Below are 22,648 nucleotides of genomic sequence, written 5' to 3' on the forward strand. Positions count from 1 at the left end.
GAGGTACTAGGGGCTCCATGTACAAATCTGGGGGGCACAGTTCAGTCCACAACACCAGCACATCGCTGGGAATCAGGAGAAAGGAACAGACCCAGAATTTGTGATTCTAAGAATTTTCCTTTAGCTAACACACCGAAGCAGCGGGTGTCAAGGGGTAGTGCCTCGACCCACAGTATCGCCTGGGAGCCCACGAGAAATGCAAGTTCTCAGGTCCCACCCAAGAGCCACAGAAACAGAAAGTCAGTCTGTGCACAAATAACAAATTCTGTAGGTCAGCATTTTGCTGTGAGATCACTACATCTTTTGGGAAGTCAAGGAGTTAATCTGGTCACCCATGCCTCTTTCAAACACTGTGAGAGATACTAGTTGGGGGGCTTGGAAAAGGCTTTTCAGGAAAAGGGACAGACTCAAAGAGATGCAAGGAGCAGGTTCTCTGGCTGGGTGGGAGTTTTTTTTCGTGTTGGACCTACCAGAGTCTGGGCAAATCAGGCAAGTTCTCTACAGCTTGGTGTCCACACCCAAATAACAGCTGCAGAAAGCCTATTTCCAAGCTGAGAAGGAAGATTGAGTGAGAAAATGCACAGAGAGTGCAGGTCATAGGGTCCAGCGTGCTGCGGGCAGCTAACAGACGGCCCCATGCTCCAAGGAGTGAGTTCCGCAGCCCACGTGGCATGCCCAAGGACAACCATGCCATTCCAGGCATGGGTCTATATAACTCACTTCTATGGCACTATTAGGGCCCCCCCCAACGTTTAACAAATATATATTTTCTTTTCTTTTTTTTTTTTTTTTTGGCCTTCATCAATCTCTCAGAGGAGCCAGAAGTGAGTTATCTGAGAGCTAGCCCCAAAGAAGACTGTTTCTGAAGACATATGGCGAGCGTAGAGGACCGCAGTACCCACAGGCAGGGGCAGCCTGGAACAGGAATCATAGCAAAAAAGGAATTTCTGAGGGCACCAACAGGAGGAGAAAGGTTTTGTATGTGATGATTCTAGAAACTTCCTCTCTCTAGTGTGGATCGTGTTGTGTTGCCGTCGCCAAAGATTGACGAAAGTACTGTACCCAGAAGACATTAATGAACACTGTCTCCAAAAACCCTGATCGAGCATTTTGATGAAGTCCTATCTGCAAAATAATGTGAATTTCACTTAAGTAGATATCTCCTGTTGCGTTTCACAGGAAGATTTGCAGAATACAATAAAATTGGCAAATGCAGGCAATGTCATACCAATTTTGTGTTAATGCATCCCGGTCTAGTGTCTTTTTTAGTAATGAAACACTTAAATAGATTTCTTAATGATGTATTTTCCAGTTCCATAATTTGTAATTTGAATGACAAATAAAATCTCATTTTTAGATCATATTTTACAATGGTAATAGAAAACACTATAACATTCCTTCCTCCGGGGTTCTTCTTTACATTTAAAATACCACCCTTTTTCACCTAATGTTAGCTTTTTTGACACATGCTTTATTTCTAACATATTTGCATGGATTTTCATAATGTTCTCCAAATTCAGAACATGAAATTATCATTTTTTTTTCGAACCAAGTGCATAAGCATAATGAAGAGAATGTATGCAGCCAATACATTTCCAATGTAAATCACCCTGAGTTCTCAATGATGACAAAATGTTTATGAGAACATAATCATATTTTCCTTAAATTCGTTCTTACATAAGAAAGTCACTAACTAATGTACCTTAAAATAAATGAATGTTCAGAAGTGAAACCCTTTAGATAAAACACTAATAATAAAAAAAGAAAATAACGTGTATGCCCATTTGAAGTAAAATTTGTTAACACAGGGAGAGAGAGAAACAAATTACGATATGTACAGTAGAATGTGACTATGAAGAAATGACACAAGCACGAACATAAATGGATCTGAGAGATAAAATACGAAGAAAAACAGACTCCCACGGATTCACGGTGATGCCATTCACATGATGCCCAATGCAACACATGATTATCAGAAGGTAAGAGCATCATGTTTGGGGGATAGGGTCTGACTAGGAAAGGGCAGAGGGGCCCAGTCAGGTGCTGGGAATGCTCTACCTTGACCTGGTGGTGATGACACAGGTGTGTACCGTGGAAAAATTCATCAAATTGTGCTATCAAGAAATACACCATTTGTGATAAGATGTAAGCATTAGAAGCTAGCAAACCAAATTTAAGACACTGTTTTTCAAAAAATATAAAATTTATGAGCAAAAGTAAGCAGCAATTGTGTCATAAAATGAGAAATTTCAATGGCTAATAAGCATGTAGGGGAATTCAGTGTAGCATATTGTAATAATGGTTTTAGTAGGGAAAAGCCTATGATTGGTCCCCCAATCATACCTACCTCATAGAAGGTTCCAATCCCCTCCCTTTGAGTGTGGATAAGACCTTGAATGTGTGGCTCTTACTCCTATGATTACAGTGTACAGAAGAAGATGAAAAGTTTTGGCAAATCTATTCACTCTCTAATCTGTTGACTTTAGGTTAATCAAAACAGAGATTCCCCCTCTGACCTTAAAGAGGCATGTTCTGTTCTGAGGGACCATGTGGCTATGATTCCAGGATGACTTTTAGGAACTTGAGAGCAAATCCAACAGCCAGCCAAAGAACACATGCAGACCTCAGTCCTAAAACCACCAGGAACTAAATTCTGCCAAAGAGATGAATGAGCCCGGAGAGAGCCCTGATAAGGGTTGGTGGTATTGTGATACTGTGATTTATAATATGAAGTGTGTATTTGGTCTTTGTCCATCTTGTTTCTTGCAGAACTCCTAGGACCTTTGGATTTTCCTAAGAGATTAAAGAAACAGGGTGCTGTTGTTATGTCAATGGGCTTAATGAGGTGACTTCTGGAATTCACCAAACTAAGGACCAGGGAACCACAACCTAATTACAGGGTTGGAAATTTCATTCCCTTTCTCTTGACCTCCAGGGACTGGAGAGGGGCTGGATCAATCACCAAAGGCCTGTGATTTCATCAGTCATGCCTGTGTAATGAATCTTCCATAAACCCCCAAAGGATGGTGTTCAGAGAGCTTCCAGGTTGATGAACACTTGGCAATTTAGGGAGAATGGCTCCCAGAGAGGCTGGAAACTCTGGGACCCTTCCCACGTATGCCATCTTCTCCATCTGATAAATTCAGACATGAGCTATACTGTGGATGAACCTTAAAGCCATTACGTTGGTTGAAATAAGCCAACCACAAGAGAGAAAGTATTGTCCAATTCCTCTAGTATGAGGTATCTAGAGCAGTGGAATTCATACAGACCAGAAGTAGAATTGTGGCGGCCCGCAGTTAGGAGGGGGAGGGGGAGCTAGTCATTACTGTGTACAATTTCAGTTGGAGGAGGGGAAAGAGCTCTGGAGATAGATAGTGGTCATGGGTGCAAAATAGTGTGAACGTACCTGATGCCGCAGAACTGTACACCTGAACATGCTGAAATCCATATCAGGTATATCGTACCCCAGTAAATACAGGAGTAAATAAATAAATAAATAAATATGAACAATTCACTAATTTATTTACCCAACATTTGACATTCTCCTCTGCTAATAAACTCTCTACAAAAGAAATAGAATAAAAACTATGACTGTTTCTCAGAGACCTATTCAACCAAAGCAGAAGGCTTCTAGAAAGTTTCATGGTGTGGTCACCTCTGCCCCCCACCATCTCTGCAGAACCACAAACAGAGAAGAAATGATCTCAAAATGGTCTGGAATTGAGCTAATGGAGGAATACTATCAGAATCCAAGGAAGTTCCATGAAGTTCTTGAGAAACTGGTTCATCAGATACAGTGTGAGCATGGACTAAAAGGGTCAAGAAGAATACAACAAGGAAAATGACTACAAAAAAGATGAAAAAGCTTTCCATCAGGAAGAGATTAAAAGTAATATTTGTGCAACTGAGGAACCCAAAAACACATGAGACAAAATCTGACAGAAGTAACGGGCAGAACAGGCAATCCAGCAATGAGTCAGAAACAACATCACGCAGCTTTCATTAATGGATAAGATAAGCAACCAGAATATCAACAAGGACAGAGCTCTTCTGTTTGAATAGCCTTGTAGACAAGGTGGACACAAGGGTCATCAACAGATCACACCATCCTTCACAACAGACACACATTCCTCTCAAGAGTATAAGGAGCTCTCTCTAGATAGACCATTATTCTAGCCCATAACGCAAGCCTTAATAAATTAAAAAAAAAGGTTCAAAATGATATGACATTTTTTCCGCTAGTCCAGTAGAATGCTATTAGACTTTAATGACAAAAAGTAATTTGGGAAACTCATAAATATGTGGAAATTTAAAAACATAATCCCAGGAGTGCTTGACTGGCTCAGTTGGAAGAGCTGGAGACTCTTGATCTCAGGGTCATGAGTTTGAGCCCCACGTTGGGTGTGAACATGACTTAAACAAATAACTATTTTTTTAATGTTAAAAAATAAAAACATAATCTTAAAAAAACCAATGAACCAAAAAAGAAACCAAAGGGAAATTTAGTAAATACTTGTAGATAAATGAAAGTGAAGATATGAGATCCCAAAACTATGGGACCCATGGAAGCGGTGTGCAGAAGGGAACTTATAGATGTAAATACTGGTATAAAAGAAGAAATATCTCTAATCAGGAGAAAAAGAGTAAACCAAATCTAAAGGGAGCCAAAGGAATGAAATAATAAAAATCACAGCTGAAATCAGGGACCTAGAAACTAGAAAACCAATAGAGTCTCACTGAAAATAGAAGCTGATTGCCTGAGAAGATAAACAATACTGACCACAGGTTAGCTATATGAACCAAGAAAAAGAGAGAAGGTGTATATTTTTACACTCAGAAATGAAAGAGGATTGTTCCTACTGACCCCAGCTAAATAAAAGGATCATCAATGGTATCAATAATGCTATTAATAATGATAATATTATATTAATAATATTTATTTTAACACAATATATTATATTATTAATAATTATCAATACTAGCAATAATGTTATAGACAGGTATAGGTCAATAAATCAGGCACCTTACATGACATGGATGCTTTCCTAGAAAGACACAAAACATAGAAACCGATTCAGGAACAAATACATAACCTGAATAGATGTATAATAAGTAAAGAAACTAAAATATTAATTTTTTAAAGATTTATTTATCCATGAGAGAGAAAGAGAAAAAGTTTGGGGGTTGGGGAGGAACAGAGGGAGAAGGGTGGAGAGAATCTCAAGCAGACTCCTCACTGAGCACAGAACCCATCATGGGGCTTGATTTCACAACCCTGAGATCATGACCTGAGCCCAAACCAAGAGCCAGCCACTTAACCAACTCTGCCACCCAGATACCCCAAAATATTAACTTTTAAATAAACTACCCACAAAGAGAATTCAGGCCCAGATGTCTTCACTGGTGAATTCTACCAAACATTTAAAGAATGAATTCTTCACAAACACTTGCAAAAAATATAAGAGAAGGAAAGACTTCTCAGTTCATTTTGGGGGTGAGTTATACCATAATAGCAATGCTAGGCAAAGACATCAACAGAAAAACAAAACCAACAAAATTATACACCAATACTTCTTACAAATACAGACTCAAAAACCTCAACAAAGTACTAATGAATCAAATCTATCAGTCTATTAAAAGAATTATGTACTATGAAACCAAGTGGAACTGGTCTGAATTGGTGAATGGAATGCTGCTTTACCATCTAAAACTCAATTCTTCTAATATATCACGTCAATAAAGAAGGCCAAAAAACCCACAATCATCTCAACGGATGCAGAAAAGGCATTTGGCAATTCTCACCACCCTCGCATGATAAAACCTCTCATCAAACCGAAATAAATAGGAACATCCACAACTTCATAAAAGGCGTCTATGAAAAACCCACAGTTCACATCACAGTTATTACAATTTCATCATAAAAGACTCTTGCAACTCCAGAAATCAAATTAGCCCAATCTTAAAAATGGATAAAAGATATAAAGAGACATTTCTCCCAAGAAGATGTGCAAACACCAGCTCACGGAAGGAGAGTCGACATCCTTTGCCATGAGGAGAGTGCAAGTCCAACCACAGCGAGTCAGCACCCCACCCCACAGAGCTGTCTGCGGTCCAGAGCACAGGTGATCACAAGAGCTGGTGTACAAGGACAGACACAGGAGGCGCGTCCTGCTAGGGGCATGTCAAGCGTGCAGCCCCTGGAGAGAACAGTGCCGCAGCCCCATCCATCACGCGGGTAAACATACGATCCAGCAATAAGGCTCCTTGGCACCTACACCCTAAAAATATATGCCCACAAAAGGCTTGCACACAGAGGTGTCTGAGTGGCTCAGTCGGTTAAGAGGCCATCTCTTGATTTTGGCTCAGCTCATGATCTCAGTCTTGGGATTGAGTTCTGCATCAGGCTTCCTGCTTAGCGGGGAGCCTGCTTCTCCCTCTCCCTCTGCCCCTCTAACCCTCCACCCCCCAGCTTGTGTGCATACGCGTGTGCTCCCTCTCTCTCTCTGTCAAATAAACAGATAAATAACTTTTTAAAAAAATTTAAAAACACAATGAGAAACCTGCAAACCAGTTACAATGCTTAAAATAGCGTTGTTTTGGGTTGTTTAGTTTTGTTTTTTGAACCCGGGAATACCAAGCTCTAGGGAACACAGGGCAAACGGACCTGTCCCATGCTGCTGGGAAGTGTGTGACACGACACACCCCAGACACAATGCCCCTAATGTATATAATTTTTGTTGCTTCTCCCTAGCCCTGGGTGGCTGGTGGACTGGAGTCCCCCAAGGAAGACATGTGTCCCGCTGCCTGCTCACAAGCAGCCCTGGATTCATTGGAACTGGAGGCACACACCCAGAAACCAAACCCGAATCAGTCCAGTCTGCAGTGTCCATGAACGCGCTTGCCAGGAGACCTGGTCCTCAGCATCTTGGTCTGCACGGAGCTCCAGCATGGAGAGAAGCTCCAGGAAGGCGAGGCTCAAATGGAGTTTTCTCATGGGGGTTTTCTCCATGTAAACCCACTCCTGGCAACGTGCCTGCACATCCTATGCACCCCAAGAATGCAGGCTGGATTGGTTGGATTCGGGGAACAAAGGGAGGAAAGATGCACGCCTTTCGGGACTGATTTTGCATGTTAAGAAATTGCTAATGTAACACATTGGGTTCTGAAGAAGAGAGAAAGCCGCACGGTAAACCCACCATTGTTTTACACAAGGTAAGATGAAACCCTCAGTTTTCTGCCCCTGAACGATACCCTGTCTCTCCAGTCACCCTCTCCAGGCCTTTCTATCAGACCTTCACACGAGGGCTTTCGAGAGAAGGATGCTGACATTCTCCCCGCAGCAGAAATGCAAACAATTCCGCGTACTTACAGTAGCCAGGAGCAGGCTCTGGAGGCTTCTGGTCCTGCAGCTCCAACTCGGCCCCCGGCTGCTTCTTGGAACCTTGCAAAAGCATCAGGAACACCTTTTGGAACATTAAAAAGAGAGCTTCATATTATTCATATTCATTTCCACAACACATTGCTTTTCCTGGCTTCAGTCACCCGACGAGGTCATGATGACAATATACCCCACGCTCTCACACACATCGTTTACTTTTCGTGGTGCTGGCCTGGAGCCAAGGCCACTCAGCTTGTGGCAAACTGTTCGTAAGGCTACTCACAGGGCACAGGGGAGGAAAGCTGACCATGGACCTCAGGGCACTTACGGGCAGAGGCCGGTCCAACCCAAGGGCAGGAGAAGGCAGAGCACAGCAGGTTCCGAGAATGTGTGCCCAGCACAATGTGAATTTGGGGCTGGCTGCACCAGCATCCTAGACACTGGGTGACCCAGCTTATTCAGCATGTGGGATGCCATGCGTGAGAACCCCCACCAGACGTGTCTTTCCCATGGTGTGCCATGTTGCCCAGAGCAGTCTGTTTGGCTTGTAGGTAATGGCTTGAGGCCCCTATTCAGCTGGTGCTGGAAACCCAAGCCCAGCTTCAGTGTGTTCAGATCCGAGGACTGGGCCCACATCAGCGAGAGCAGTGAGACGCCCTCTGAGCCAGAACGCCTATCCAAGCCCCAGAGCCACACCTGGAGGTTCGACGGGGTCCTTGGAGGCGCGAGAGGGCGTCCCTAACATGACCTCAACAGGTGCGAGTGAGAGGTGGGCATTTCCTGCATGAAAACCCTGCAGCGACCATCGCCAGGCTCCTTGCGGCAGGTAGGACCAGCTCCGCACCCACAGGCTGGGGACCCAGTGCCTAGAGCGTCACCTGCACAGCCTCCGGAGCAGGGGTGGCGACAACTAGTGGCTGAGGTTCGGCGGATGATGGCCGGCACCCATCCTGCACTGTGGTGTCTGTAAACAGCACCCCTCTGACTGCGCCAATGGCTTATTTGAGGAAATAAGTACAAGGCACTGACTGTCCCTGGGTGCCCGGAGGACCCTCCAGCCTGCAGGGAAGACGGGGAGAGGGCTGTGGAGAGAAGAAGCAAGCGAGTAGGGCTGAAGGGAGAGACGCATACTCCGTTCGGGACAGAATCCTGCTGACAGAGATCCCGAGCCCTGCCCAGGTCAAGGCCCAGCAGGTTTCATGAGATCTGGTGTGCTCACTTGTATTTGTAAGATAACCTAACCTCGTGGATTCCCAGTAAGACCCCAAGGAAAAGAGACAAGCCTCAAGGCCACGACGGGAACCACCACCACCAATAATAATAATACTGATTAATAACTAATCGCAGCACGGTGCCAGGGTGTCCCCTGGGGAAAGCGATTCTGCCTCTCTGACTTAGTTTCCCCTTAGAATAAATGTTAATAATAAGATATGGGACAGAACTGTGGCAAGCAGGGAGTGTGTTTTAGAGCAGAAAGAACATGCTCGCCCAAGGGAAGCTTCCGGACGCCTGGTCTTGGGAAGAGCCAAGTGGGAGGAGGAGGAGGAAGTATGAAGGGGCAAGCCCATGATGTGTTACCCCAATTAATTCGCAGGCCAACCAGTGACACCAGGACTGTTACCCCCACTTGCAAGGAGGGCCCTGAGGCCTCAAGTGAGAAGTGTTCTGCCAGGGCATTTATAAAGATTTTTATTTCGGGGTGATGGCATGGCTCAGTTGTGTGGAGCATCTGATTTGATTTTGGCTCAGGTCACCATGTCAAGGTCATGGGATCAAGCCTTGTGTCAGCCTTCATGCTGAGTATTGAGTCTGCTTGAGTCTCTCCCTCTCTGCCCGTCCCCGTGCTCAACCTTGCTCTCTCTCCCAACAAATAAAAAAATCTTTAAAAAAATGGGCAGCTGACCTAAAAAGACATGCAGACAGCCAACAGACACATGAAAACACTCTCACCATCTCTCAGCATCAGGAAAATGCAAACCAAATCTACCACGGGAAGCCAGCTGACCCGTCAGAATGGCTATCACCCAAATGACAAGAAATGACAGCTGTCCGCAAGGATGTGGGGAAGAGGAAGCCCTACGTGCACTGTGGGTGGGAACGCGGACCAGTGCAGAGTCTCGGGAAAACAGTACAGAGGGACCTCAAACAGTGAAAAACAGAATTACCCTGTGACCCAGCAATTCCATGTCTGGGTGTTTATCCGATGGAAGTGAAAACACCGCATTGAAAAGACAGCCGCTCCCCGTGTTTCAGCAGCCAAGACGCGGAGCGAGCCGGAGGACTGAGGGTCCATCCATGGATGAGCGGATATGGAAGAGGCGGTATATGCCTGTGCACACACACACGTGCATGTGCACACACGCGTGCACATACATGCACACACACGTGCGTGCAATGAAATATTATGCAACCATAAAAAGGAAGGGACTTTTGTCATTTGCAATAACGTGGATAAACTGTGTGGAGCGTTGTGCTAAGTCAGACAGAGAAAGAAAAATACCCCATGACCTCAGCTATAGGTAGAATATTAAAAAGAAGAAAAGAAACAAAGAAACAGAGAACAGACCCCTTGGTTGCTGGGGGAGCGCAGGGGCCGACGTGGGTCCAGGGAGTCAAAAGATACAAACGCGCGGTTATGAATCAGTCCCAGGGAGTTGATGCATGGTGTGGAGACTCTGGTGGCAGCACCGGGCTTTGCAGCTGAACGCTGCCGAGAGAGTAGATTACGGAAGCTCTTTCCAGAAGAGAAGAACCAGGCCAGGGGAGGACGTGGGCGGGACCGTTGGGGGTGAGGATGTGGGCGGGACCATGCGAGGGGAGGACGTGGGCGGGACCAGGGGAGGGGAGGATGTGGGCGGGACCGTTGGGGGTGAGGATGTGGGCGGGACCGTGCTAGGTGAGGACGTGGGCGGGGCTGCCAACAGCCTTCCGGACAACACAGACACACACTAAATCATTACGTCGCACGCCCTAACTGCACACCACAGTGCGTGTCACTAAAACGGGGGGAAGAAACAAAATCTCAAGGGCCCTGGCCGGTGTGGAAGTGACTTACACTGCAGCAGGAGCACGACTGAAGGGCCCAGCCTGTAGCATTTCTGCTCTTTTTTCTCAAGAAGTGGCACAGGCAAAGTTTCCGGAATCTTCGTCTGGGGGCTGATGCTTTACCAGTTGAGGAGCGCTGTGGGGTGCGAGCCCTGACGGCAGCCCGAGGTCAGCTCCACACGGAGTATGCCGTCAATCCCTCAGGCCGCGGGGTGAGGCCCACCCCCTCGTCACATTGTCTCAGCCCCCGGACTCACTGCATTTAAAGTGTCAGTTTGATGGACTTCGTCCGGGAGATGCGCAGCGCTGGCGGCATCCGTGAGGCTAGCCCACTCTGCGGGACAGGGACGGCATCGTCCCACCGATGAGGGCACGGGAAGAATTCCCAAACTTCAGCCACAGCCTGACCTCATCTGTGTGTTTTATCAGCTCCCCAGAAGAAAGTCTTTTAAGATGGTAAAACCCATGGAGAGAGCTCTGGTGCTAAGGACCGTGAGGGTCACTGGCCAGTCCGGGCAGATCTGTCCCCTGATGCAGCTCATGGAGCACACAGAGGGATTTTGTCAATCTGGAGGACCTCGTGTCCGTTCCCGACGGCTGTGGTAACAAATGTCTGCAAACACGGGGTCATCAAGCAGTGCCGATTTATCCTCGGTTAGCTCTGGAAGTCGAAAGTCTACTGTGGACGTCCTGGGCTGGTTCCTTCTGTGAACCCCAAGAGGGAATGCACCTCTTGCCTTTCGCAGGTCCTGGTGGCGCCTACAGGCTCTGGTGCCCGTGTTCTGGCCCCTGCACTCCATGCTCAAAGCTCACCACCCCAATCCTGGCCTCTGCGAAGAGGTCACCTCCCATCCGACACCTTCCTATGTCCTTCCGACAGGCAGGCTTCTGATGACACCGCCCCACCCAGGATGACCTTCGCCTTCCTGGCACGAGATCTGTGCGGCGGATGAGTTCTGGTCTGGGGATTAAGGACACAGACACTCTCGGGGCCATCATCCTTCCCAGCACCAGACCCCATGCCTCCAGGGCAACTCTGAAACAGGGACCCATGGCCCCTGGAGGGGAGGGACCAGGTTCCAAAGGCGGGTCATTGAGCGGTGGTGCTTGAGCAGCTTCTGGAGATCAACCATGTGCAGGTGGATGGGAGCAAACAAGGGAAGACCCTGAGAAATGGAAGGTGTGTGTGGCCCAGTCAGAGCGCGAGGGACACATACGAAGAGGGGACGCCGGATGAACCCAGTGTGACTGGCTGGGCCTTGGAGGGACCACGTGGAGGTGAGCTCCCGGTTTTCAATGTGTGGAGACAAAAGAGCCATGCAACAGGGACTTCCCAGGCCACAGCCAGGACGGGAGCAGGGAGCTGTGGCACCCCAGGTTCAGGCCTGCACCTGACAGCCAGGCCCCCTTGCAGGTGCAGGAATGCACCCGGTGTGCCCAGAGCACCCCCTTAGGTCAGAGAGCAAGAAGACATGCAGATGTCATGGGGACACATTAAAGATGCAAACCCAGGTTGGCTACATGCAGTAGGATTCCAGCATCCAAGTGAACAGGATCGTGGCAGACCGTGGCTCGGTGCATAGGGTAAGAAGCCACAACTCCTTATGGATACAGACAAGTAAATGGGGTGAAGGGAATGTGCTCCGTTTCTGTGCAGTGCCAACCAAGAAATGCAGAAGGAGTCACAGAATGAGAGAACCTACCAGCTGGCAAATGTCAGGGTCCTAATGCACTCAAGCCGGGGACAGGGCAGGGGACTCGAACCAGCACCATGAGGAATGGGAACTGAATGAGTCTCAAGGCGCGTCCTCAAAAAACAATGAGAAATGAAGAGAAAAGGAAAATTCACTGTACAGTGGAAATGCCTAGTAGGTGCCGTGGACCTGGCTGAGCCACGTTCTCGCCGCCCCACGGAGCAGACTGCCTCATGCATCTCAGGCAGTCAGAAGCAAGAAGCCACCATGCCACTCCTGTCACAGGGCAGCCTCCAAAATGCAGAACCTGGTCTGTGAGGAGGACAAACCCACATGGGAGCTCACGGTGCAGAAGGGCTGTTCTGGAATCTGCAGACACTGAGGTCACCAACCTCCCGGAAGTAGGCGTTCTTGCAGAGTGACAGAGAGTAAGGAGACACCTGATGCGCCTCAGTCGTGACCCCAGATCCGATGCTTCTGCTCCTTGGGACACGAGATGCACAAAGGAAACCGGAAGGCGAAGACTCTACAGAAATCCTTGGTTCCTAGAAATTGCCGTCCCCTCTGTGGGATGCGGGCATCTGAGCTCATGAACCCGAGGGACTGACATCCAGAACTTTCTTGACGGAGGCACAAAGGGAACCCACTACACAGCACGTACCAGGCTGGATGGGAAGAAACGGCCCGTCTCACACAGGCAGGCTCTGCTTTCTAGATTACCGAACACGTCACAGTTGTTAAAAATGTACTTCAATGTTTATAATTGGGAAGGCTCTGGATAATTGGGGTGGGCAGGAGACACATGGGAAATCTTTGTACCTTCTCCTCCGTATTGCAGTGAACCTAAAACTGCTTTAAAAAGTAGTTGATATGTATATATATATATATATATGTGTGTGTGTAGCAAAGGCGTGGGGTCGTGGCGTGGGGTGTGTATATATACACATACATATATATATATATATATATATATATATATATATATATATATATATATACCACTAAAAATCTAAAATTCACTCCATTTGCATGACATCGAAAGATTTTGCCCCAGCTTCAGAGCTGGCTCCGCATGTACTTCTGGTGCACAGCTGGTGGGCGGGGGGGGGTCTCCAGATCTCCCTGGCCCCCTAACCACACCAAGGAAGGTTTGCTCCATGCACTAGGACACACATGGTGATCACAACATCAGGTTTTTACTTCTCAGCCTCCCTGGCTTGGAAGCCCGTCTAGGGGCCCTGAATCACAAGGACATTTACTGGGGTTTAAAAAGAAACCCGAGCTCTAACTGCAGAGGCAGGGGTGTCCCCGGCAGGCCCTGTGCACCTGCTGGAGTGTCGTCAGGAAACACACAGGAGGACAAAGTGGGAGCACGGGCCACACGCCCACAGCTATGCTCACTGCGGATCGATCACAGACACAAGACAAGAAAGTCAATCCTGGCCGGTGTAAAAAGACAAAATTGGCTGAGATAGATACGTTATAGACTCCATCAAACAAAAGAACATTTTTAAATGGCTTAATCATGTTTCCAGTTTAAGATACCTTTGTCAGAGAAGTCTGAAGACTCTAATATTATATTTTATTAAGTCTGTATTTAATATCTTTGTTTATGGTTGCCCTTAAGATGGAGAGCGTCTTTATGACTGTCTGCACGTGCACGAGAGAAAAGCAAGCTACGTGAGCGTGGGCCAGCCAGCCCCTGTTCAGTATCTCTCCTGCACAAAGCATGTATGGAATGTAGCAGGCAGGAATGACCGCAAGAAACGGAGAAGCGCATCGGAAATCTCCCAAGGGATTAGCAGGAGGTTCTTTGCTTCTTATTGGGCTTGTTTTGGGGTAATTAGCACCAAGGACAAAAGACGGGGGAATCTGGAGAAAGAAAAGAAAAAGCAGGTTGCCGAGAACCAAGTTGAAGGGAGGGATTATTCCCTGAAGAAGGGGTAAGGACGGAATCTCTCCGTATTTTGTTGGTGTTGATGGTCACATGACACCATGCCTCTGCTAAAATCTACTGAGTGGATTTCATGGTACCACAATTACATCAATAAAGGATTTTTTTTTTCCTTAAAGGGGGCAAAGATGAGGATGATTAAGAAATTGACCAAAGGGGCATCAATGGGTATAAGTAAGAATATTTTGGAGAAGAAAGGCAAATACAAATAAGAAATAGGGATATTTAAGGAATTAGCATCAAAAGAATTTCCAGGGGGCACCTGACCGGTTCAATAGGTAGAGCCTATGACTCCTGATCTCAAGGTTGTGAGTTCAAGCCCCACGCTGGGTGTAGAGATGATTTAAAAATAAAATCTTTTTAAAAAAAGAATTTTCTGGATGCCTCGGTGGCTCAGTCCGTGAAGCGTCTGCCTTCAGCTCACGTCATGATCCCAGGGTCCTGGGATGCAATCCCACACTGGGCTCCCAGCTCAGCAAAGACTCCGCTTTCCCTCTGCCCCTCCCCGCCCCTGTCATGATACCATATGCACGCACTCACTTTCTCTCTCTCTTTCTGGAAAAAATAAGTAAACAAAATCTAAACAACAACAACAAAAGAATTTTCAGAACTTATGCCATGATGACGCATTGCCATAACATTAAAAATATAGAAGGACTAAAATACAAAAATGCTTAATTTCTGAATATACCAGCGCATGTGTATTCTGAATTAAAAGAGCAGTACTCAGTGATACTGAGAAGTCCTCATGTTTGCATGATTCCTTGCTGTTTGTGATCCGTCAGAATTATCGTGTTATCAGATCCCAACACACACAGTGTGGGAAAGTTAGGAGGAATTTCTATGTCCTCGATGAGAAAGAGTGGCGCTGTAGCCCAAGGGACCGTCCGGCTTCACCCTGACTGTAGATCTCAGCCCACCCACATCTGGGCCACTCCCCCAGCCCCGGCGGCCCCCACTGCACTCAGCCCCTGCAGGAGAACCTCGATGCTGGAAACCGGTCACAGCGGAAGGCAGGTGGCCGCTGGAGGAGTGGTTATGGGAAAAACCGACACGGCTTAAGATCAATATCTTAATCCGGCAGCTCCTATTAAACAATGGCAAATGCAGAGACGTTTCCAATCAGACTGAAGATCATGACCCTGGTCGCCCAGCACATCACTGCAAAAGGATCCTCTCTCCAGGGAGGAGGGGCCCCACACACAAAGCCAGCTCCCAGACCCAGAGCTGCCCACAGCACGGAGGACCCAAGGGAGCCCCCGCCTGGAAGGGACGCAGGGGCAGCACCCAGCCCAGGGCCCTTCCGGGGCAGCTCCTGGACATTTCGTGGCATCATTTCAGGCTGCACCAGAAGCCCACCCCATCAGCCTCACCTGTGGCTCCTGGTAGCTCCCAGGGACACACTCGGCCAATGGTCTGGAGTTAGGATTCCAACCCAGGGGCTCTGCACCTGGGCACCGGGACCCCTGTTCAGCCAGAACCCCTGAAGCCTTCCCCGCGGGGTAGTCCTCACCACCCTGGGAACAGCAACCACAAAGCTCTCGTTTCTGCTTCCACTAAACCCTATCAGAAACTAAAAATTCCTGATGTTGAAGGTGTGGGTGACCTGCGGTGTCCTGCATCGGCCAGGCTGGCCACGGTCGCCCCTGACAGAGGTCACCTCGCTGGCCCTCAGGCTCGCAACAGCAGCTTGCGGTGGCCCCTGTGAGTCAATGTCCCATTGCTTTGTCTGGCTTTTACTAAAATAACACCTGTAAAGGAGACGAGTGGCTTAAAAAAGATTCTGACCGATAAAAGGAGCGATAAAAAGCATACAAAAATGAGTAGAAAGCAATGCTGACACCTTTCCTGGCCCAGAGGTTTCTTTGATTTAATCCAAGGCTGTGGCTGGGAATCCAACCAGACCTGATCCAGCCTGTGGCTGGGAATCCAACCAGACCTGATCCAGCCTGTGGCTGGGAATCCAACCAGACCTGATCCAGCCTGTGGCTGGGAATCCAACCAGACCTGATCCAGCCTGTGGCTGGGAATCCAACCAGACCTGATCCAGCCTGTGGCTGGGAATCCAACCAGACCTGATCCAGCCTGTGGCTGGGAATCCAACCAGACCTGATCCAGCCTGTGGCTGGGAATCCAACCAGACCTGATCCAGCCTGTGGCTGGGAATCCAACCAGACCTGATCCAGCCTGTGGCTGGGAATCCAACCAGACCTGGCAGAAAGGAAGGGGGGAGTGTGGGTGAGAGGGAGGGAGGGGAAGAAGGCAGGGCGGGAGGAGGGAGGGGTGGGAAGGGAGAGAGGAAGGGGTGGGGGGAAGAAGGGAGGGATGAGAGGAGGAAAGAGAGAGGGAGGGAGGTGAGGGGGGAGGGGTGAGAAGAAGGGAGGGTTAAGAGGGAGAGGGAGGAGGGGAGAGGAGGAGGGGTGTGAAGAGAGGAAGGGAGGGATAAGACCGGGAGGGAGGGGTGAAGGGAGGAGTGGTAAGAGGAAGGAGGAAGGAGAGAGGGAAGAAGGGGAGAGAGGGAGGGGTAAGGGGGAGGAGGGAAGAGAGGAGGAGGGAGGGGTGAGGGGAGAGAAGAAGGGAAGAGAGGGAGGGAGAACTAAGAGGGAGGGGCAGGGAGGGGAGATGGAGGGGTGAGGAGGGGAGGGAGCAAGGGAGGGAGGAAGGAGGGAGGGAAAGAAATACTAAGCATATGCAGGCATCTTATATACCCTGCAATGATTAATATGCCTCTCCATCACCGTCCATCTGCCCTGAACTATCCATTGCATAATGATTATCAAAGGATCTAAACGCTAAGCACCCACGCGGATCGCAAAGACCCCCTCGCCATGTTTGACTGTGCTTAAATTCATGCTTAATTCACACACCAGTTAAGCCCAGCACGCCACAAAATTCTGCTCTACCTAAGGACAACCATCGCAAGGACCCCTCAGCTTGCCTACTGCATCAGCAACAGACAAGACGTCGCGTCCACGGAGCGCACACGCGTTCTTCCTGCCACGCGTGTGTGTCGGTGAGGAAGCAAGTGTAAAATGCCGCAGGTGGATGCTCACTATTTTATCAATAAGTGTGTTTGGTCCAAATTGTCCCCTATTCCCCCAGGCAGCCCTGCCCTCTTCATGGGTGGCGACCCACACGGGCCATGGGCGCGCTCAGCTGGTGTGAGCGCGTACAGAACCGGGAGCGCCTGCGGACACGGACAGATGCCGCCACGTAGCCAGTCTGGGCTTCACCGGCAATAGCCTCGCCTCACAGTGCAAAGGAAGTTATTTTCTATAAATCTCCCCTTTCTCATGCACAGCTGATATCTTCCTTTCCTATTTTACTAAGAAAATAAAAGCAATTAGAAAAGACAAAAAAAAAATTATTTCTTTTTCCTTTTCAAATAACCCAAAATGGCACCATAGCTCTCAAAGTCGGCGTCTCTCTGTCTGCAGGGAAATGGTGATTCCCAAGTCCCTGCTCATCACGGTTGCTAGCTGGTTGGTACGGTCGCTGGCTTGTCATTCAGGGTCCAAAAGATGGTGACACCCGGGGTGTGGCATCGCCCCGTCTGAGTCCCTGATTACTGAGCTGCCTTACGGTCCTTTGCATTCACGTCCGTTGGGCACACCAGACGCACCCTGCCTCACCGCCATCAGGGGACAGGGGCTTGGGAAACTCTCCCGCCTTCTGCTACTCCACGGAGGCCCTGGCGTCTGCCCCAAGTCCCTGGAAAAGATGCGACTTTCCTCCACTGTCACTCCAAAGCCATGACGACAATTTCATACCCTGTGTTTCCTTGGGCAGGAAGAATCTTTTACCACTTCTGGCGGGCTCGTTGCAAACATTAGGATATATTATGTGTTATTGTCAGTGCACGGAATAACCAAGTAAACCATTCTAATTACTTCATTTCAAAGATCAAAAACCCAAGGCTCTCATGAGTTGAGTGATTTATCCAAGTCCCTAGGCACTGGAAGGACACGGATTTGGATTAGCACCGGCTAGGGCAATGCTCATGTCTTTTCCACTACAAAGCTCTCTCCCAGAGGCTGGACATATCTTTTGAACTGTCCTGCTCACGGTTCATTGAGAAAGTATTTATTAGGCAAACGCTGGTGTGGGGCATGGCACTGGGCACCGTGGGGTGCAGAAGAGTCAAACAGACACACGGCACCTCCTGCAAAGTCATGGGCGCATTCGGGGACCCCACCTCGTGGCCGCTGATGAGCTGTGGATTTAGGGTAAAGAAGCCAGCCTCTCTGAGCCTCACCCTTAATATGGGAAAAATAATAAGGGACAGCATTTGCATTTAAATAGTTCAGAATATAGCAAATCTTATTATGTTTTACAACCTTTCATGACCACTTTATTCCAGACCAAAGCTGCCGTGGGCGGTGTCTACTTGGAACGATACTGATTCACACACACATGGCTGTTTCTCCTCTCACAAGGCTAAACCAGGGATGCACCTCCAGCCCCCAAATCCGTCAAATACAACCCAAAGTTCAGACTCTGACACTCTGAAAGTCGTGATATTTTAATTCTCATGTAAGGTTTCTAATATTTGTTCAGATTCTGTGCCAACCATGAATTACAAAGCTCACCGCCACTGAAACTAGTCTGGACTCATAGAGACAGGGTCCAAGATTCCTTCCAGATCCTTAAATCTTAGGCTGTGTCACTGGATCTTTATGTTTTGTTTAGAGAGAGAGAGTTTGGGTGAGGGAGACAGAGAGAGAGAAAGTCCTAAGCAGGCTCCACACACTGCGTGGAGTCCAACCCGAGGCTCGATCCCACGACCCTGAGATCATGACCTGAGCTGAAATCAAGAATCGGACCCTTAACCAACTGAGCCACCAGGCAGCCCAGCGTCACTGGATTTTTATTCTAAATCTGCAGCACTTCCTACAATAACAGTGTGAACTTAGAACTCGACTCAAGCTCAGCTGACCCCGAGGCCCCCAAACAAGGTTTGCCTTTGTTTCAGTTACACCCGTGACCACTCTTCTGGGAGGGAATGCCCGGCCCTGCCTCCCACTGGCCGCTTGCTGCTGAGAAACCACACTGAGATGGCGATGTCACCCAGCTCAGTGCCAAGGGACAGGGAAGTGGAACTGGGGAGCAGTGTGGGGCTCGCCGTGAACCAGAGGAGTTCACGAGCTTGACCTGCACACCCCCTCCTCCTGTCAGTGTGGGGCCGTGGGCGCCGGGCAGAAGCAGGTCCACGGAGGAAGACAAGGGCGCCTCCAGGTGAGGAGACATGGCCCGCCATTCCCGCAAGTTCCTCAAAATATCACAGTTCTCAAATCTAAAAACGCGCCTTTCCCTTAAAGAGCGATAGGGATGCACGGGGTGAGCTAACCCTGCCTGTTGGCTGCCATCGCAACCTGGAAATAGTAAAAATGGCCGAGTTCTCCCTCATGGCCTCCCCATGGCCTCCCCCGCATCTGGGCACCGAGCAGTTCTTAAGGCGCGCTTGAGCCTACCTCCTCCAGCGTGGTGTCCGAGATCCCGAAGCCTGTCACGTGCAGACTGTGCAGGTTCTGCTCCAGGGCCTGGAAGAGCCCTTTGAAGCAGGCCCTGTCCGCGTCCTGGGGAAGGCCGTAGACTAGCTCCCCGCCGCTGCTGTCTTTGAGGAAAGCTTGCGGGATGTAAGTCTGGATCAGAGACGTGGCTCGGGCAATGTCCTTCGGGTCATCAGCCTCCAGAACAGAAGGCTGTCCCAAAAAGGAAAGGGGAGCCTTAGTCCCAATACACCAAGTTTCCATCATCTAATGTCACGCGCGAAATTCCAGTGCGAAGCAGCGAGAGGGAGCGATATCACTTGAGCCCCAAGCATTGTAAGGATACGTTGAACATTTCTGACAGAGGGGAGCCTTCCACGTCCACCTTGGTGTTGGTTCCCAGGTGCGTCGGGCAGGCCTGGGGAGGGCTGTGCTCACACACACATCCCGCTCCTGGGGAGAATCCCTTCTGGGTACAGGACACAGGGTCAGGTGTTCTTAAAGGGGGACAAGGGTCTCCCACCCACAGAGGGAAGGAACCACCGCAGGGTAGTGAGATACTCATCCCAAGTCAGAGAGGAAGCTTGACTCAGGGCCCACACCCCCTGGACCCCAAGCCCAGAGCCACCCCTGCCCACCCCGTGCTGATGGGGCCTCTGACATGTGCCTGTTACCCTACTCATCCCTTGCTGCTTTCGAGCAAAGCTTTAGCCTCCTAGATGGACCCTTGCTGTCAGAAAAGTACTTCTGGAGCATCTGGCCCATGGTGCTGCCTGGCCAGACACGGGATGGGCTAGTACCCATCAAGGACTTCTGACCGCCATCTGGCTCCTCTCCGTCACAATGCACTGTGGTCACAGGGGCTCACGGCCCTGCTCAGCCCAGGGATATTCATTCCGCATCCCAGCTGCTGTGCCCAGAGGCTCTGACTCAATTGCAGACTCCCTTTCTAGCCCACCCCTCACCAGTGACTCTGTCCGGGCCACCAGTGACTCTGCCCGTAGCTCAGCCTCCCCTGTCCCAACCCACCGGGAGCCCCGTGGCTGCCCTCCCCCAGCCCCACGTTGCCAGCCGCCGATCCCACTGCACAGACACCAACGTCACCACATCCTGGCTCCCTCCTGCTCCGGTTCCCCATCCCTGCACCTGTCCCAGGCCTCCTTTTGGATTCTGGGAGCATCGAGGACCAGAGTGGACACAGAATCAGCACTTGCCGGTTTACTTCAGCTTCCTACCTGTTTGTTGAGGGTCAGGCTGAGCCCCTGGCCATAGGCCTCAGTCAGGCAGAAGGGGGGCGCACAGCAGCGCAGCCGGCCCTGCTCCAAGAAGGCCACACGGTCACTGAGCGCCTCCGCCTCGTCCAGGTGGTGGGTCGTGAAGATGATCGTCCGACCTGAGTCCCGATAGAGATGGGTCAGAGCCGGCACCATGATTGCCTTGGGGCGGGGGGGGGGAGCAGGGCCCAGAGACGATTCAAAGACCACCGCTAATTTTTACGTCCGAGAAAGTAGAGACGCGCAGAAGTGACTTGGCCACAGACTGGAGGGGATGCTTCTTCCTCTGCGGGTCCCTGGGGTTTTGATGCTATTTTTACAAATGCTCCATCCCCTGGTGAGTCACAGGGGCCAGGGACATGCACAGAGGGTGACACAGAGGGGCCCATGTCTGGCCACCCCTGCTGCACTCAAAGGCACAGCCCTGCAAGGCCGTGGAGGAGAAATTTTTGTGCACGGATTGCATAGAGCACTGAGTGTGGTGAAAAAATAATGAATACTGTTATGCCGAAAATTTAAAAAAAAAAAGTCTGGGAGGGCCTCTCTGTCTCTCCTCTGATACTCAGGCCCCATCATGGGTCTTCAGAGGATAATCTCGCAGCCACTAATGGGGAAGGCTATATTTATTCCACCAAAGTGGCCACTATTTTGATTAAGGTGGGGCAAGTGGCCACGGTCTGCACTGATTTCCTCCGGGGTCTGGGATGATGTGACCACGCACAGTCACCCATCACACGTGACAGGAGAGAAGCAGCCACTCTGACTGCAGACAGTGGGCTTGGGACATGGGCAGGGGGCCGCCTGAGGGCAGGTGGGGATGCGATCCAGGGGACATGCCAGGAGCAGACCTCACAGAGCCCAGGGGCCACCTTTTGCGGAAACAATTGTTGTTTTTGGTCTTTTACTTTATATTTATTTACTTGATAGAAAGAAAGTGAGCACAAGCAGGGGAGAAGCAGGCAGAAGGAGGGGGGAAGCAGACTTCCCCCTGAGCAGGGAGCCTCATGCGGGGCTGGATCCCAGGACCCTGAGATCATGACCTGAGCCAAAGGCAGATGCTTAACGGACTGAGCCCCCCAGGCGCCCCTCTTGTCTATTTTAGTAACAGTAACAATAAAGTGTCATTGACCGAACCCCCAGCTGCCCGTACTGAGCCACGCCCTTCTGTAGACAGTACATCTCCTCCTCCCAAAATCCCACAAGCGAGAACCCTGATGCCTGAGGAATAGGATCATTTCTCCAGGGTTGGGCAGGCGTGGACAGCAGGAGCGTGAGCAGAATCACTCATCATGCGCTAGTTTGTTCCAGCATCTTCCCCTTCCTGACTTCTTCCAAGGGAGCCCCATCCCACTCAAGGGCTCAGCGCCGCGCATCGCAGGAGGGAGGGAACGGCGGATCAGATCCCAGTACCCCGAGCCCCGGGCGCACGGCTGTGCCCCCATGGGGGTCCCGCCCAGCAGGGAGAGAGTGTGTCCAGCCCGCAGATCTGCATCCCAGACACCGGGGGTTCTAGGGCTCTGTCCAGGACCAGCCACACATCCTGACTCTTGAGAATTGATTTCCTTGTGGTCCCGCCTGTGTCATCGGCTCACGTCTCACTCACTGGCCCTCCAAACGCCAAAATCACTACTCACCCACCAAGGACAGGGAGAAAACAAGGAAGTGTAACAACAGAATCTGAAGACAGCGGTCTGTTTCCGAGAATTACATCATGTCGGGTTTGCTGTGGGAAGACATGGTCACACTCACGACTCAGTGTTCTGACCACTGAGCCTGGAAGACTCCATCTCTGATTTTTAAAACCAACGAGA

At 49.7% G+C, this 22,648-nt stretch overlaps 1 protein-coding gene across 1 annotated transcript in view; it reads right to left on the reverse strand.

Annotated features, from left to right (window-relative positions):
- ABCA13 (ATP binding cassette subfamily A member 13) overlaps positions 1 to 22,648 on the reverse strand; it is a 320,465-nt gene that overhangs the window by 134,143 nt on the left and 163,674 nt on the right. The window contains exons 41-43 of the mRNA XM_045089507.1: positions 20,799 to 20,956; positions 19,546 to 19,776; positions 7,373 to 7,466 (exon numbers count right to left, since the gene is read on the reverse strand). Coding sequence (XP_044945442.1) covers positions 7,373 to 7,466; positions 19,546 to 19,776; positions 20,799 to 20,956 — 483 coding nt within the window. The remainder of the gene's footprint in view (positions 1 to 7,372; positions 7,467 to 19,545; positions 19,777 to 20,798; positions 20,957 to 22,648) is intronic.

Source organism: Mustela putorius, unplaced genomic scaffold (assembly GCF_011764305.1).
Source record: "Mustela putorius furo isolate JIRA1106 unplaced genomic scaffold, ASM1176430v1.1 tig00003845_pilon_pilon_pilon, whole genome shotgun sequence".
NCBI classification, from domain to species: Eukaryota; Metazoa; Chordata; class Mammalia; order Carnivora; family Mustelidae; genus Mustela; species Mustela putorius.